This window comes from Tamandua tetradactyla, chromosome 4, assembly GCF_023851605.1.
Source record: "Tamandua tetradactyla isolate mTamTet1 chromosome 4, mTamTet1.pri, whole genome shotgun sequence".
Taxonomy (NCBI): Eukaryota; Metazoa; Chordata; class Mammalia; order Pilosa; family Myrmecophagidae; genus Tamandua; species Tamandua tetradactyla.
The window spans coordinates 118,059,273-118,075,990 of record NC_135330.1 but is presented as its reverse complement, the minus strand read 5'-3'; the positions used below and the strand labels follow the sequence as shown (position 1 = coordinate 118,075,990).

Here is a 16,718-nt window from a genome sequence, read left to right as displayed (position 1 = left end):
ATGCAGTATACCAGAAACAGAATGGCTTTTAAAAGGGGGAATTTTATTAAGTTGCAAGTCCACAGTTCTAAGCCTGTGAAAGAGTCCAAACTAAAGCAAGGCTATAGAAATGTCCAATCTGAGGCATCCAGGGAAAGATACCTAGGTTCAAGAAGGCCAATGACATTCAGGGCTTCTCTCTCAACTGGAAAAGGCACATGGCAAAAATGATGATGGCTGCTATCTTTCTCTACTGACTTCTTGTTTCATGAAGTTCCCCTGGGGGCATTTTCCTTCTTCATCTCCAAAGGTCTCTGGCTGCCCAGGCTTTGTAGCTCTTTCCAAAATAGTTTCCTCTTTAAAGGGCTTCCCAGTCCTCCAAGGGGACTTTGCAAGTACTTCTTAATTCACTGCCCAAATTACTCTGGGATATATTCAGGGCATCACACTAACCTGGAGAAATCAACAAAATATCACTCCCTATACAAGATTCCATGTACTTATGATGTTCAACTAAACAAACCATAGAAGTTACATTAGGGAATGTGCTACCCAAAATATATATTTTGTACCAAATAAACATCTCTTCCCTTGGTCTCACACAGAAGTTGAAGTTTTAAAATATGGACGATATCATCCTTTATCCTGTATTCTGATCTACCAAAGTCCTATCCAGACCGTCTACCTTCATATCTCTAGTTGAAGTCTGATCCCTTTTTCAACTTTTTAAACAGCTTCTGAAAGTCCTGCTGACTTTCATAGCTTCAGAGCTCTAACTCTGAGTCTTAGGTATCACATGGATACCCAGAGTTTTTGGGAATGACTAGGTTATAAACAGTTAGCTCAGTATCTCAGAATTTAGAAGTAAAAGTTATAACTCCTGAATGTATGTGACTGCTGTAAAACCTTATAATCTAGGACCCTTTATAGTAGGCCCCAACCTGATAACCCATGCTCTCACTTTCAGTTCACTTAGTTTTTATATTATAGTTTAGCCCATTGAGTGAGACATGATAATATTTGTCTTTTATTTCTGACATTTCATTCAACATAAAGTCCTTAAGGTATATTTACCTTGTTGCCTGACTCACAATTTCATTCATTCCTCTGACCTCTCAGTAGTCCATTATATGTATATACCAGAGTTCCCCCTTCCATTACTCAGTCATTGTACTGTTAGGTCACCTCCATCCATTGTGAATTACAAACACTGCCGCCATAAACACCATTGTGCAAATGTCCATTCCTTTCCCCACACTCAGCTCTTCCAGGATTATACTGAGCAGGATTATATGGCAACCCTACCCCAAGCCTCGTGTGGAACCATCGAAGTGACCTCTAAGGGGCTGCACCTCCCTGTTTCCCTACTGACAGTGAATAGGTTCATCTCTTTCTCTTCATTTTTTTCAGCACTTGCTTCTATTCATTTTAAAATAGTTTTATTCATACATCATACAGTCCAACCGAAGTGTATAGACATGCTGCACCACCCTAATCTATATGAAGACATTTAATTTTCTTTCCCAAAGAATCCATACCCCTCCCTCATGACCCCTGCCTGTTGACATTTATTTTGGTGTAATGCCTTTGTTATAGTCAGTGAAAGCATACTACTTGTGGTTTCATACGTGCCCCCAGCCCCTCTTCCTCAATCATACTCACATTCAGCTTCATTCAGTGTGCTTATATTATTGTGCTACAAATAGTATTGTGCTATCCATTTCTGAATTTTTTATACCCAATCCTGTTGCACAATCTGTATTCCTTTAGTAGTAGTTACCCAATCTCTACCCTATTTTTATCTTCTGATAACCTGTGTTCTTAACTTCAGTTCTCAAAGTTCACTTGTTAATGTTAGTTCATGTTAATGAGACCATTTAGTATTTGTCCTTTTGTTTCTGGCTAATTTCACTCAGCATAATGTCTTCAAGGTTCATCCACATTGATACATGGTTTATCTCTTTATTAGGCTTGCAATTGCATAATATCCCCTCGTATGTATACACCACAGCATGTTTAGTCACTCATCCGTTGATGGACATTTGGACTGTTTCCATCTCTTGCTGCTGTAAATACTGGTGTGCAAATGTCTGTGTGTGTCCTTGCCTTCAGGTCCTCTGAATATATACCTAGTTATGGAATTGCTGGATCATATGGCAGGATTTTACTTAGCTTCCTGAGAAACCACCAAAGTGCCTTCCAGAGTGGTTTTACCATTTTACATTCCCACCAACAGTGGATGAGTATGCCTCTTTCTCCACATACTCTCTAGCACTTGTTTTCTGTTCTTTTTTTTTTAATGGCCATTCTAGTGGGTGTCAGTTGATATCTCATGGATGGTTTTGATTTGCATTTCCCTAATAGCCAGTAAAGTTGAACATCTTTTTATATGCCTTTTAGCCTTTTGTATTTCCTCTTCTGAGAAATGGCTGTTCATGTCTTTTCTATGTTTTTTAATTGAGTTGCTTGTCTTTTTGTTGTTGAGTTTGAGACTCTCTTTATGTATTCTGAATACTAAACCCTTATCTGATAATTGGTTTCCAAATATTATCTGCCATTGTGTAGGCTGCCTTTTTTACCTTCTTGACAAAATTCTTTGCTGGACAAAAAGTGTTTTAATTTTGAGGAGTTCCCATTTATCTTGTTTCTTCTTTCAGTGCTTGTGCTTTGGCTATAAGGTCTAGAAACTGTCTCCATTAATGTGGTTTATCAGATATTTCCCTACATTTTCTTCCAAAAGTTTTGTGGTCTTAGTCTTAATGTTTAGGTCTTTGATCCATCCATTTTGAGTTGAGTTTTTTTTTGACTGTGAGATAGGAATCCTGTTTCATTCTTTTGGATATGGGTATCCACTTCTCCAAGCACCATTTATTGAACGGCTGCTGTGTCCCAAGAGGGTTGGCTTGACTGCCTTATCAAAGATCAATTGTCCATTGATGACAGGGTCTATTGCTGAACACTCTGTTTGATTCCATTGGTCTGTATATCTAACTTTATGCAAGTATCATGTTATTTTGACCACTTTAGCTTCCTAATATGCTTTAAAGTCAGGTTGTATGAGATTTCTCACTTCCTTTTTTCTTTCTCAAGAAATTTGTAGCTATTCAGGGGCACCCTGCTCTTCCAAATACATTTTTTTTGTATGCTGTATGACAGGGTTCACGTTTCATTCTTTTCCCATGTGGATATCCCATTATTGCAGCACCATTTGTTGAATTTTTTAATTTAATTTTTCTTTGTTTTGTTTGCATGTTTGTTTCTTTTGGGAAAGTCCGTGGACCATTAGTTGAATCTGAGTTTCCCGCATGGCAGGCAAGAATTCTACCATTGAACTACCCTTGCACCCCCTCTTCCAACTAAATTTGTTTATTGGTTTTTCTGTTTTTGCAAAGTAAGTTGTTGGGATTTTAAGTGGGTATATGGCATTGAATCTGTGAATCAATTTGGGTAGAATTGACATCTTACTATATTTAGTCTTCTAGTACATGAACGTGGTATGTCCTTCCATTTATTTAGGTCTTTCATTATTTCTTTTAGCAATTCCTTGTAGTTTTCTGTGTATAGATCTTTTGTATCCTCAGTTAAATTTATCCCTAAATATTTGATTCTTTTGGTTGCTATTGTAAATGGAATTAAAAAAAATTTTTTTCCCTTAGATTGCTCATCACCAGTGATAGAAACAGTACTGATTTTTTGGTGTTGATCTTGTACCCTGCCAAGATGGGCAAGTTTTAAGACAATGAGCACAATGTCCCCAGATAATGTAATTAGATGTGATTTAATTATTGAGCATGTGCAGATTGGTTTCATGCTTAATTACAGAATATAAGAAAATGGTGGTCTTAGTATAATGATGGGTGTGTCTTTTAGTATTATGAGGTTTTGGTCACTTATAGGTTAAAGTCTAAGCTAATACGCATATCACGCTGGCCAGTTTTGGTTAGATCCAGGTTTTTTTTTTTTTTTTTAGATGCATGATCATCGTTTCTTAGTACATTTGCATCGGTTTAAAAGAACTAGCAACACAACCGAAAAAGATATAGATGTTAATATACAGAAAAAAATAAAAGTAATAATAGTAAAAACAAAACAAAACAAAACAAAAACCTATAGCTCGGATGCAGCTTCATTCAGTGTTTTAACATGATTACTTTACAATTAGGTATTATTGTGCTGTCCATTTTTGAGTTTTTGTATCTAGTGCTGTTGCATAGTCTGTATCCCATCAGCTCCAATTACCCATTATCATACCCTGTTTCTAACACCTGCTGAACTCTGTTACCAATGACATATTCCAAGTTTATTCTCGAATGTCAATTCACATCATTGGGACCATACAGTATTTGTCTTTTAGTTTTTGGCTAGACTCACTCAGCATAATGTTCTCTAGGTCCATCCATGTTATTACATGCTTCATAAGTTTATCCTGTCTTAAAGCTACATAATATTCCATCGTATGTATATACCACATTTTGTTTAGCCACTCGTCTGTTGATGGACATTTTGGCTGTTTCCATCTCTTTGCAATTATAAATAACGCTGCTATAAACATTGGTGTGCGAATGTCCGTTTGAGTTTTTGCCCTTAATTCCTTTGAGTAGATTCCCAGCAATGGTATTGCTGGGTCGTATGGCAGTTCTATATTCAGCTTTTTGAGGAACCGCCAAACTGGCTTCCACAATGGTTGCACCATTTGACATTCCCACCAACAGTGGATAAGTGTGCCTCTTTCACCGCATCCTCTCCAGCACTTGTCATTTTCTGTTTTGTTGATAATGGCCATTCTGGTGGGTGTGAGATGATATCTCATTGTGGTTTTGACTTGCATTTCTCTAATGGCCAGGGACATTGAGCATCTCTTCATGTGCCTTTAGGCCATTTGTATTTCCTCCTCTGAGAGGTGTCTATTCAAGTCTTTTTCCCATTTTGTAATTGGGTTGGCTGTCTTTTTGTTGTTGAGTTGAACAATCTCTTTTTAAATTCTGGATACTAGACCTTTATCTGATATGTCATTTCCAAATATTGTTTCCCATTGTGTAGGCTGTCTTTCTACTTTCTTGATGAAGTTCTTTGATGCACAAAAGTGTTTAATTTTGAGGAGTTCCCATTTATTTATTTCCTTCTTCAGTGCTCTTGCTTTAGGTTAAAGTCCATAAAACTGCCTCCAATTGTAAGATTAATAAGATATCTCCCTACATTTTCCTCTAACTGTTTTATGGTCTTAGACCTAATGTTTAGATCTTTGATCCATTTTGAGTTAACTTTTGTATAGGGTGTGAGATATGGGTCCTCTTTCATTCTTTTGCATATGGATATCCAGTTCTCTAAGCACCATTTATTGAAGAGACTGTTCTGTCCCAGGTGAGTTGGCTTGACTGCCTTATCAAAGATCAAATGTCCAAAGATGAGAGGGTCTATATCTGAGCACTCTATTAGATTCCATTGGTCGATATATCTATCTTTATGCCAATACCGTGCTGTTTTGACCACTGTGGCTTCATAATATGCCTTAAAGTCAGGCAGCATGAGACCTCCAGCTTCGTTTTTTTTCCTCAAGATGTTTTTAGGAATTCGGGGCACCCTGCCCTTCCAGATAAATTTGCTTATTGGTTTTTCTATTTCTGAAAAATAAGTTGTTGGGATTTTGATTGGTATTGCATTGAATCTGTAAATCAATTTAGGTAGGATTGACATCTTAACTATATTTAGTCTTCCAATCCATGAACACAGTGTGCCCTTCCATCTATTTAGGTCTTCTGTGATTTCTTTTAGCAGTTTTTTGTAGTTTTCTTTATATAGGTTTTTTGTCTCTTTAGTTAAATTTATTCCTAGGTCTTTTTTTCTTTTAGTTGCAATTGAAAATGGGATTCGTTTCTTGATTTCTCCCTCCGCTTGTTCATTACTAGTGTATAGAAATGCTACAGATTTTTGACTGTTGATCTTGTAACCTGCTACTTTGCTGTACTCATTTATTAGCTCTAGTAGTTTTGTTGTGGATTTTTCTGGGTTTTCGATGTATAGTATCATATTGTCTGCAAACAGTGATAGTTTTACTTCTTCCTTTCCAATTTTGATGCCTTGTATTTCTTTTTCTTGTCTAATTGCTCTGGCTAGAACCTCCAACACAATGTTGAATAATAGTGGTGATAGTGGACATCCTTGTCTTGTTCCTGATCTTAGGGGGAAAGTTTTCAATTTTTCCCCTTTGAGGATGATATTAGCTTTGGTTTTTCATATATCCCCTCTATCATTTTAAGGAAGTTCCCTTGTATTCCTATCTTTTGAAGTGTTTTCAACAGGAAAGGATGTTGAATCTTGTCAAATGCCTTCTCTGCATCAATTGAGATGATCATGTGATTTTTCTGCTTTGATTTGTTGATATGGTGTATTACATTAATTGATTTTCTTATGTTGAACCATCCTTGCATACCTGGGATGAATCCTACTTGGTCATGATGTATAATTCTTTTAATGTGTTGTTGGATACGATTTGCTAGAATTTCATTGAGGATTTTTGCATCTATATTCATTAGAGAGATTGGCCTGTAGTTTTCTTTTTTTGTAATGTCTTTGCCTGGTTTTGGTATGAGGGTGATGTTGGCTTCATAGAATGAATTAGGTAGCTTTCCCTCCACTTCGATTTTTTTGAAGAGTTTGAGGAGAGTTGGTACTAATTCTTTCTGGAATGTTTGATAGAATTCACATGTGAAGCCGTCTGGTCCTGGACTTTTCTTTTTAGGAAGCTTTGAATGACTAATTCAGTTTCTTTACTTGTGATTGGTTTGTTGAGGTCATCTATGTCTTCTTGAGTCAAAGTTGGTTGTTCATGTCTTTCCAGGAACCCGTCCATTTCCTCTAAATTGTTGTATTTATTAGCATAAAGTTGTTCATAGTATCCTGTTATTACCTCCTTTATTTCTGAGAGGTCAGTAGTTATGTCTCCTCTTCCATTTCTGATCTTATTTATTTGCCTCCTCTCTCTTCTTCTTTTTGTCAATCTTGCTAAGGGCCCATCAATCTTATTGATTTTCTCATAGAACCAACTTCTGGCCATATTGATTTTCACTATTGTTTTCAATTTCACTTATTTCTGCTCTAATCTTTGTTATTTCTTTCCTTTTGCTTGCTTTGGGATTAGTTTGCTGTTCTTTCTCCAGTTCTTCCAAGTGGACAGTTAATTCCTGCATTTTTGCCTTTTCTTCTTTTCTGATATAGGCATTTAGGGCAATAAATTTCCCTCTTAGCACTGCCTTTGCTGCGTCCCCTAAGTTTTGAAATGTTGTGTTTTCATTTTCATTCGCCTCGAGGTATTTGCTAATTTCTCTAACAATTTCTTCTTTGACCCAGTCGTTGTTTAAGAGTGTGTTGTTGAGCCTCCACATATTTGTGAATTTTCTGGCACTCCGCCTATTATTGATTTCCAACTTCATTCCTTTATGATCCGAGAAAGTGTTGTGTATGATTTCAATCTTTTTAAATTTGTTAAGACTTGCTCTGTGACCCAGCATATGGTCTATCTTTGAGAATGATCCATGAGCACTTGAGAAAAAGGTGTATCCTGCTGTTGTGGGATGTAATGTCCCATAAATGTCTGTTAAGTCTAGCTCATTTATAGTAATATTCAGATTCTCTATTTCTTTATTGATCCTCTGTCTAGATGTTCTGTCCATTGATGAGAGTGGTGAATTGAAGTCTCCAACTATTATGGTATAGGAGTCTATTTCCCTCTTCAGTGTTTGCAGTGTATTCCTCACGTATTTTGGGGCATTCTGGTTCGGTGCGTAAATATTTATGATTGTTATGTCTTCTTGTTTAATTGTTCCTTTTATTAGTATATAGTGTCCTTCTTTGTCCCTTTTAACTGTTTTACATTTGAAATCTAATTTGTTGGATATTAGTATAGCCACTCCTGCTCTTTTCTGGTTGTTATTTGCATGAAATATCTTTTCCCAACCTTTCACTTTCAACCTATGTTTATCTTTGGGTCTAAGATGTGTTTCCTGTAGACAGCATATAGAAGGATCCTGTTTTTTAATCCATTCTGCCAATCTGTGTCTTTTGATTGGGTAATTCAGTCCATTAATATTTAGTGTTATTACTGTTTGGATAATATTTTCCTCTACCATCTTGCCTTTTGTATTATATATATCATATCTGATTTTCCTTCTTTCTACACTCTTCTCCATACCTCTCTCTTCTGTCTTTTTGTATCTGACTCTAGTGCTCCCTTTAGTATTTCTTGCAGAGCTGGTCTCTTGGTCACAAATTCTCTCAGTGACTTTTTGTCTGAGAATGTTTTAATTTCTCCCTCATTTTTGAAGGATAATTTTGCTGGCTATAGGAGTCTTGGTTGGCAGTTTTTCTCTTTTAGTACTTTAAATATATCATCCCACTGTCTTCTAGCTTCCATGGTTTCTGCTGAGAAGTCTACACCTAGTCTTATTGGGTTTCCCTTGTATGTGATGGATTGTTTTTCTCTTGCTGCTTTCAAGATCCTCTCTTTCTCTTTGACCTCTGACATTCTAACTAGTAAGTGTCTTGGAGAACGCCTATTTGGGTCTAATCTCTTTGGGGTGCACTGTACTTCTTGGATCTGTAATTTTAGGTCTTTCATAAGAGCTGGGAAATTTTCAATGATAATTTCTTCCATTAGTTTTTCTCCTCCTTTTCCCTTCTCTTCTCCTTCTGGGACACCCACAACACGTATATTTGTGCGGTTCATATTGTCCTTGAGTTCCCTGATACCCTGTTCAAATTTTTCCATTCTTTTCCCGATAGTTTCTGTTTCTTTTTGGAATTCAGATATTCCATCCTCCAAATCGCTAATTCTTTCTTCTGTCTCTTTAAATCTATCATTGTAGGTATCCATTGTTTTTTCCATCTTTTCTACTTTATCCTTCACTTCCATAAGTTCTGTGATTTGTTTTTTCAGTTTTTCTATTTCTTCTTTATGTTCAGCCCATGTCTTCTTCATGTCCTCCCTCAATTTATTGATTTCATTTTTGAAGAGGTTTTCCATTTCTGTTCGTATATTCAGCATTAGTTGTCTCAGCTCTTGTATCTCATTTTGAACTATTGGTTTATTCCTTTGACTGGGCCATATTCTCAATCTTCTGAGTGTGAACTGTTATCTTCTGCTGCTGGCATGTGGGCATTTAGTCAGATTTCCCTGGGTGTCGGACCCAACAAGGTTGTAAGATTTTTCTGTGAAATCTCTGGGTTTTGTTTTTCTTATCCTGCCCAATAGGTGGTGCTCGTGGCACACGTTTGTCTCACGTGTTTGGAAGGGATCCCCCCCGTCACCGATCTCCGTGGCCTGGGGATTTCCGATCCAATTCTCTCAGTTGGTTCGGGGGGCCGCGCGTGGTGGGTGCGTCAGCCGCCACGGGTTGAGGGAACCCTGTGGCTCCTTTATTAATTCCCCTATTGGTGTTTGGTTGGACCCAGTCCCTGCCACTGTCGCCGGCCGCAGCGGGCCCGGGGAATTAACCACCGGACCAGGAAGTCGCCCGCGGGGGAGGGGCGTCGATCACCGGCCGCTGCAGCATGGGGAATTCGCCACCGAACAAGGAAGCCGCCCGCGGGGGAGGGCCACCGCAGCTTGGGTAGCCCTCTGATCCGAGACTCGTAGCCGGTCAAGGAAGCCGCCTGCAAAAGAGGGGCGCCGACCTCCACGGCTTGGGAAACTTGCCTCTCTGAGACTCTAAGCCGGCCCGGGAAGGAGGGAGGGAGGAGCTCCGGCCGCCACAGCTGCCGCTACTCGGAAAATCGCGCACCGCTCGGGGATCTCACCGCAGCCGAGTCTCGCAGTCAGACTAGCCAGTCCAGACTGGGGTACGCTGTGTGTCCATTCCCTGTGTGGCCCTGGGAGCTGTTCTGCACTGTTTCTGTTCACCTAGAAGTTGCTCTGGAGGAGGATCTAAGACGCATGTACCTTACTAAGCCGCCATCTAGATCCAGTTTTGATTATCAAGATAACTTTGTAATTGGGGTGGATTAATTCTGGGGTGACTCAGGGCCCTTTATTAATTAATATTAGGGGCTGTCTTTAATGACCATAAGGCTCTAAAGTCAAAAGATGAATAAAATTTACAAGTAAAGGTAAGGCACAAGGTTTTTATAAGGGCACAAGATAAAGGCTATACAATCATTATCAGTGATCAAGGCACCTTCATTGCAGTTCAGTGATTTCAGATATGTCCCTCTATCTACTCTAATGTATCAGAAAGTAAAAAAGGAATATGTATATAATGATTCAGTAATCATAATCCTCTCTTCAATTCTCCCTTTGTTATAGTATGAGTAGTTTAATCAATATGGAAATTTTATGTTTTTCGAAAAAGAAGATAGGCTGTGAATCTCAGAAGACCTTTCTTTCTTGTGTTAGGTCTGATTCAGTATAAAAGTATTCCAAGATCCTCATTCAGTTAACCCCTGGGACTATATTTGCCCTTTAGAAACTGGTATAAGTATGCACACAAGAGTTAGAAAATTTGGCCTTTGTTCAGTGAAGAAATAGGAGAATTAACATGAACGTCATTGTAATATTTCTGTGGAGCATACTGAACCATTTGGCTGTTGTCACTGGAAGACACCTGTAATTTCCTGATGAGGGTTATGAGTATCCTGGACTCTGATCCTGGAATGTATTGTCTATAAGATATCTTGTGGTTCTTCTATTGTCAGTTAACTCAGGTCAGCTTTAACACTCAGTAAACACCTGTCTACTGCCTAAACTGCAATTGCCTAGATAAATTTTTTAAAATGCAGCTGAACAACTTATATTAGCTTACCATCAACATTATATCAAGCCTTCACAATTATGGACAAGTTAAATACTTCTGCATAAAGTGCTTCATTTCACATTTACTTTTGAAAAATTGTGTATGTTTCAGAGGGTGATTTTAGGAAATAATTATTAAGGAGAGCAGAAGTTTGATTTGTATTTCAGGGCAATACAAATACTTTTTTTTTTTTTTTAGCTGCTGTAATAAATTGCAATGACTTACAGTAAGCATGTTTGTGAGAATCTTTGATTTTCTCACTGGAAGGAAAAGAATGGATTCAATTAGCCTATCTTTAAAAATTTATTAAGGCATCTGAGAATTCCCCAGGTATTATTTTTATTGAGAAACTTAATTTTTTTTGCATTTATTTTTAATAATATTTTTACTGAGAAATCTTCACGCACATATAGTCCATACATGGGGTACAGTCCATCACTCACAATATTATCACATAGTTGTGTATTCATCACCACAATCATTTTTAGAGCCTTTGTATCACTTCAGAAAAAGAAAGAAAAAGGAAAAAGCTCATATATCCCATACCCCTTACACTGCCCTCTCATTGACCCACAGTATTTCAATCTACCCAATTTTTTACCCTTTACCACGTTCCCCTGTATTTATTTATTTTTATCCTTATTTTTAAAAAATTTTTCTGTCCATACCATGGAAAAAGGAACATCAGACACAAAGTTTTCACAATGACAGAGTCACATTGTAAAAACTATATAGTTACATAGTCTTCTTGAAGAATCAAGACTACTGGAACACAGCTCCCCAGTTTCAGGTGTTTCCCTCCAGCCACTCCAACACACCATAACCTAAAAAGGAGGACCTATGTAATGCATAAGAATAACCTCCAGGATAAATTCTTGACTGTGTTTGAAATCTCTCAGCCACTGACACTTTTTTTTGTCTCATTTCTCTCTTCCCCTTTTTGGTCAAGAAGGCTTTCTCAGTCCTATGGAGCCAGGTCCTGGCTCATCCCATGACTTCTGTCCCACATTTCCAGGGAGATTTACACCCCTGGAAGTTATGTGCCACATCGTGGGAAGAAATTCACCTCCCGAGTTAGCTTAGAGAGAGAGACCACATCTGAGTAACAAAAGAGGTTCTCTAGGGGTGACTCTGAGGCATAATTGAGATACTTTTTAATTAGTGGTAGTTGTAATGATGTAGATGAATTAGGTTTTTTTTAAGTTTTAAATTTTGGAAGAGGAAAATAAAAGTTAATCCTTTTCCTGTCTAGGGAGGTATCACAGTAGAGTATAATTCTACCACCACTCAGTTATTAGTCCCCTTTGTGATTTTTGCCATATCTAGGTACCTCCTGTATTGTTAATTGTTACCTAATTTTTTCATTAAATTTGTTCCCTTTTTGATTTTAGTGAAAAGTATGGGTTTGTATTAGTATATATTTTTATAAAACATTAAAATATAGCAAATTAATTTGATGAGTTAACTGTAATTATCTCTTGTTCTACCATTCACCACACTTAAGAAAATACAAGTGGAGTTAAAAAAATCCTGATTCCATTGAATCTGTTTCTGCATCATAAATTCAGGGAAAATACTTCAAGGGTTGATGGTGTTTCAATTAAGTGATAAAGTTTGTAAAGTGCTTGGTTTAGAAAAGATGGTCACACCATCTCACATTCTCTCCCTACGAGAAAATCAGAGGAAGGATAAAACGTTTATAACTTATTTTCATTTTCTTGACATTGTTCTTGGATGACTTAGCTCTGTAACTGTTTAACCATAATTATCACTACTAATTGTGCATTAATTGGAAATTAATCCAGCAATTTCCTCCTTGTTGATAAACTATTGTGCTTAGTTTTCTAATATCAGTTAAAAAAAAGAAATTTTTAGTTGTATTTAAACCTATAATTTTTTATCTGTATTGTGGCAAACTATGTACCAGATATGGTACTTTGGGATTTTGTCTTTAAAGTTAATAAAGAGTTATTTTAACTCATGTAAGAAAAGCTGGTCAAGGACAGTACTCCGGGAAATTATATTAATTACTGTATTTTACTCTGATTACATTTTGTTAATGAAACAATATATTAGATCAGGATATATGCTTCAATTCCAATCATATATAACTGTGTTAGAACAAAGTATATAAATCAGGAAAAGGTGATTGAAGTTGGAAATTATTTCAATCTGTAGAAAATTTGCCTGTATGATTAAAGCCCATTTCGAAGCTTTAAGTTTTCATTGTGCTCTTGATTTTAAATTGGCAATGGTTTAATATTATCAGGAAGAATAGCCATTATGTATTAAAGTTTTACAAGAAAGAGTTGAATGTACTCTCTGAGATGTAATTGAAAGGTAAACATTGAAATGGATGCTTTTATCTTAGCATAAAATTCCTTATAGACTACCTTTAATAGCCGAAAATTAAATTGTCACTTACTTCTGAGTTAGAAGTGACATAATGTAAGCTTTTGGGATTCAAGAAGTATGCCTTAATGAACCGGAAGTCCAGTATTCTTTGTAGATTTTTATTTAGGAAATTACATAGTAGACTTTATATTGCCTTAAGTTGATCTTTAATAAAACCTTTTTTTTTCAAGTTCTGATGGTGAGATCTGTTTATTCAGTAGTGTTTATTTCCTTATGAGGACTATGTGAACCATCAGTATGTGTTTTGCTGTGCTTGTTTTGGGTATTAAAACTAATTTTTAAAAAGAATCTGTTTTACTCTAGAGGTACAAAGGTAAACCTTTGTTTAAAAGCTCTCTCGCTTTAGATTTTACAACTGCCAGTAGATGGCATTGTAAATTCATGAAAAAAATATTTGCTTCCACAAGTTGAACAATTTGATTGCTCGATTTCCAAGCCTGGAAAAAGGATATTCTAAATGAGATTGGTGATTGTGGTATTGCATGTGGTAGGTTAAAAAGGTCTATTACCATAAAAAAATATGGGAGCAGCATTTTAAGTCAGTAGCTCTTAAACTCTAGTGTGCATTGTAATAACTCAGAGGGGTACCTGGGTGGTTACGTGGTAGAATTCTCACCTGCTTTGCAGAAGACTGTGGTTGGATTCCTGGCCCATGCACTCCAAACAAAAAAAAAAGAAAGAAAAAGCAAATGGTGCTGTGATATCAAGAGATGTAGAAAAGAATGAAATTGTGACACCTACATTTCAGCATAGAAAAAAACATTTTAACGATTTTCCTTCACTTTTTACATTTTTTTTTTTTTGAAGTTCACAAAAAAGGTTCTTTTTTCCAACTGGTTGTTAACAGTTATGATGCATAAGGCATTAAAGCCTTATATGCGTACCTGCCTTTTTTACTTCTGTCATGTTGCATTTTTATCTCTTCATTTCCTGCTTTCATTCCAGCTTAATTTGTAATATTTCAGTCCCATCTGAGCATAGCTTGGAAATGCAGATGTGTCAGTTAAAGTGATTGATGAGTAGTAACAAAAAATCGTTTAAATATCAAGTTAGGAATTTATTCAGATTATCTCTTTCCAACTCTGTATAAATTGGATAATTTATATTATTTATATATTATGTAATTAATGAATGACTTTTTAGAAAATTTGAATATGTATATATTTATCTATCTCACAGGTATTTATTAATATTTATATAATCACTTTACATTGTTTATATAATAAATCAGGAAGCAAAATGCAAATACATACATTAACTGTACTTATACAGATTGTTTATTGGCAAAAAAAAGATTTTGTAGTAACTAGTGATAATTTGCCCTTTAAAACCTCAGAGTCCTAATGCAGTTGTCCATTTTCTGTATTTTTTCTTACTTTCCCCCATATAAAAGAGTGTTCATGTTAGGTGGGAAAAAACAGAGGCCCTTGTAATAGTTTAATTAATTCTGAAATAAGCTGTGTAATGTTTTCTAAACCTGAATGTTTTAATTTATAATAACCAAAAATAAATACCTTCAGTAAAACATTATTACATTTTAAAACTGTTTCTTTAACAGGTTTCTGTAATCCAGGAACTCGTTACTAATTATGAAGGCTCTCTTAAAACATGTGACTTTTTTAGTCTTTATGGTAAGTTTAAATTAGACTGAATTAGAATTTTACTACCAACATCAATCTCTTTTTAATTCCTTACAGTAATTTTATGTTTATTTTATGCATGGTACATGATTACTTCTTATTAAATAGCTTTTGAATTAGTTAATTTATTTAAGTAAAATTTCTTTAATTTTATTTTAAATTTTTATTAAATTTATTTCATTAGAAATTTCCATTATCTTGTGATAATGGCTTGAGAAATTGAGTTACTTGCCCATGATCATGCAGTTAATTTATAGCAGAACATCTTTTCCTGAACCTTTAATTCTGTTCAATTTTGTTACTTTGTATTATTTGATCCTTTCTATATTTGTATAGGCATATGTAAATCAACCAACCTAATTTAGGGAAAAACTTGAGAATACTTTCGGCTATGCACACTGGTCTGGGTTCTTCATCTTTAACGTGTATTGTTCTTTTCTTTTTGTTAGTTTTTTAAAATGTCATAATAAAATAATATACACAGAAGTAAACAGAATAATGAACCCTTTTGTTCTCATCACTGAGCTTCTGTCATTATAAAACTTTGCCAGTCTTAATTGAAGTTTCTTTTGCCCACTTTTCTGGGATTTTTTTAGAGCAAGTTTTAGACATATTGTTTTACCTATAAATATCTTAGAATGTATCTATAAGTTTTCAAATGCTTAAAAAAACCAAACATACCCACAATACAGTCTGTCACAAAATTGACTCTAATATAATATCATCTCATACCTGGTCCACATTAATTTTTTTCCAGTTATCTAAAAAATTATCTTTGCCTTGTTGGTTTATTTGAATCTGGAACAAATTAAAGATCCAGACTTCACATTTGATTGTTTATGTCTCTAATGCTCTTTGAATCTAGCGCAGCAACCTTCCTACCTTTTTAAAATTGCCATTTATTTCTTGAAAGGTCATTTTTCTTATAGAATATCCTGTATTCTGGATTTGGCAGATTGCCAGCATGTGGTATCATTTTACATATTTCTTTATCCATGTTTCTTGGCAACTTGGTGTTAGATTTACAGACTTGATTAGATTCTGGTTCCATTTGAATACTTCATAGATGATGCTTTGTACTTATTGCGTTACTTAGAGATTGAGGCAATAGGAAATCAGCCTGATTCTCCTGAGTCTGATGTAATGATGTTAGCAGCCATTGATGATCATTGCCTAGGTCCCTCATTTCCTTCTAATAATCATTTCTTCCACATTTATTAGCTCAGATTCTTCTTCTACGGAAGAAGTTTCTCATACCAAATGTTCGGTTTCTTTGAAGTGCAGTTTATGTAAGAAGACCAGGATAAATGTTTGACTCTGCCTGTATTATTAATTTTTTAAAAATTTATATTATAGTATTTGTATTGTCTTCATGCCATTTGGGCAGCTAGTTGAGGAGAACCTTCTCTTTGATCTGATAGAACGTGGATAAATTATCCTTTCCTCCCTTTCCATCTTACTTTATACCTGAACGTTTTGTTTTCTGAAATCCATTTTGAGGTCTTGGTATTTCTTTATGTATTCTTGTGTAGTTTGAAAGTTCACCTTTGTTAGAGGACTTTGGTTGTGAGCTCTCCTCTTAGATTGTTTTTTCACATAGGGTTAATTCCACCTAGTTAGAGGTGTATCATCCTTCCTTTGGGTCATACCCTTCACCTTTGGATTTCCCTGGTTTAGTGTGGAGGCCCCCAAAATGTTAGGACTCAGCAATTTTTGTCTCTACTAAAATCTTGTAGTGGTAGTTAGGGACATCTTTCTTCCAAATTTTTTTCCTTCATTTTTCCTGAGCTGCCATCTTATGCTCTTAGTCTGAGAATTCACAGAATTAGATTGTTTTACCTTCTTTCCTTGGTGCTGTTTCTTTGGAGTGGGGTAAAGATTAGAGGCCTAGTGCAACAAA

At 35.9% G+C, this 16,718-nt stretch overlaps 1 protein-coding gene across 3 annotated transcripts in view; it reads left to right on the top strand.

The window, feature by feature from the left end:
- Nucleotides 1–16,718, top strand: part of NAA16 (N-alpha-acetyltransferase 16, NatA auxiliary subunit) — a 131,230-nt gene that overhangs the window by 74,209 nt on the left and 40,303 nt on the right. For all 3 annotated transcript variants that reach the window (XM_077158367.1, XM_077158366.1, XM_077158365.1), the window contains one exon: nucleotides 14,737–14,809. In XM_077158367.1, coding sequence (XP_077014482.1) covers nucleotides 14,737–14,809 — 73 coding nt within the window. The remainder of the gene's footprint in view (nucleotides 1–14,736; nucleotides 14,810–16,718) is intronic.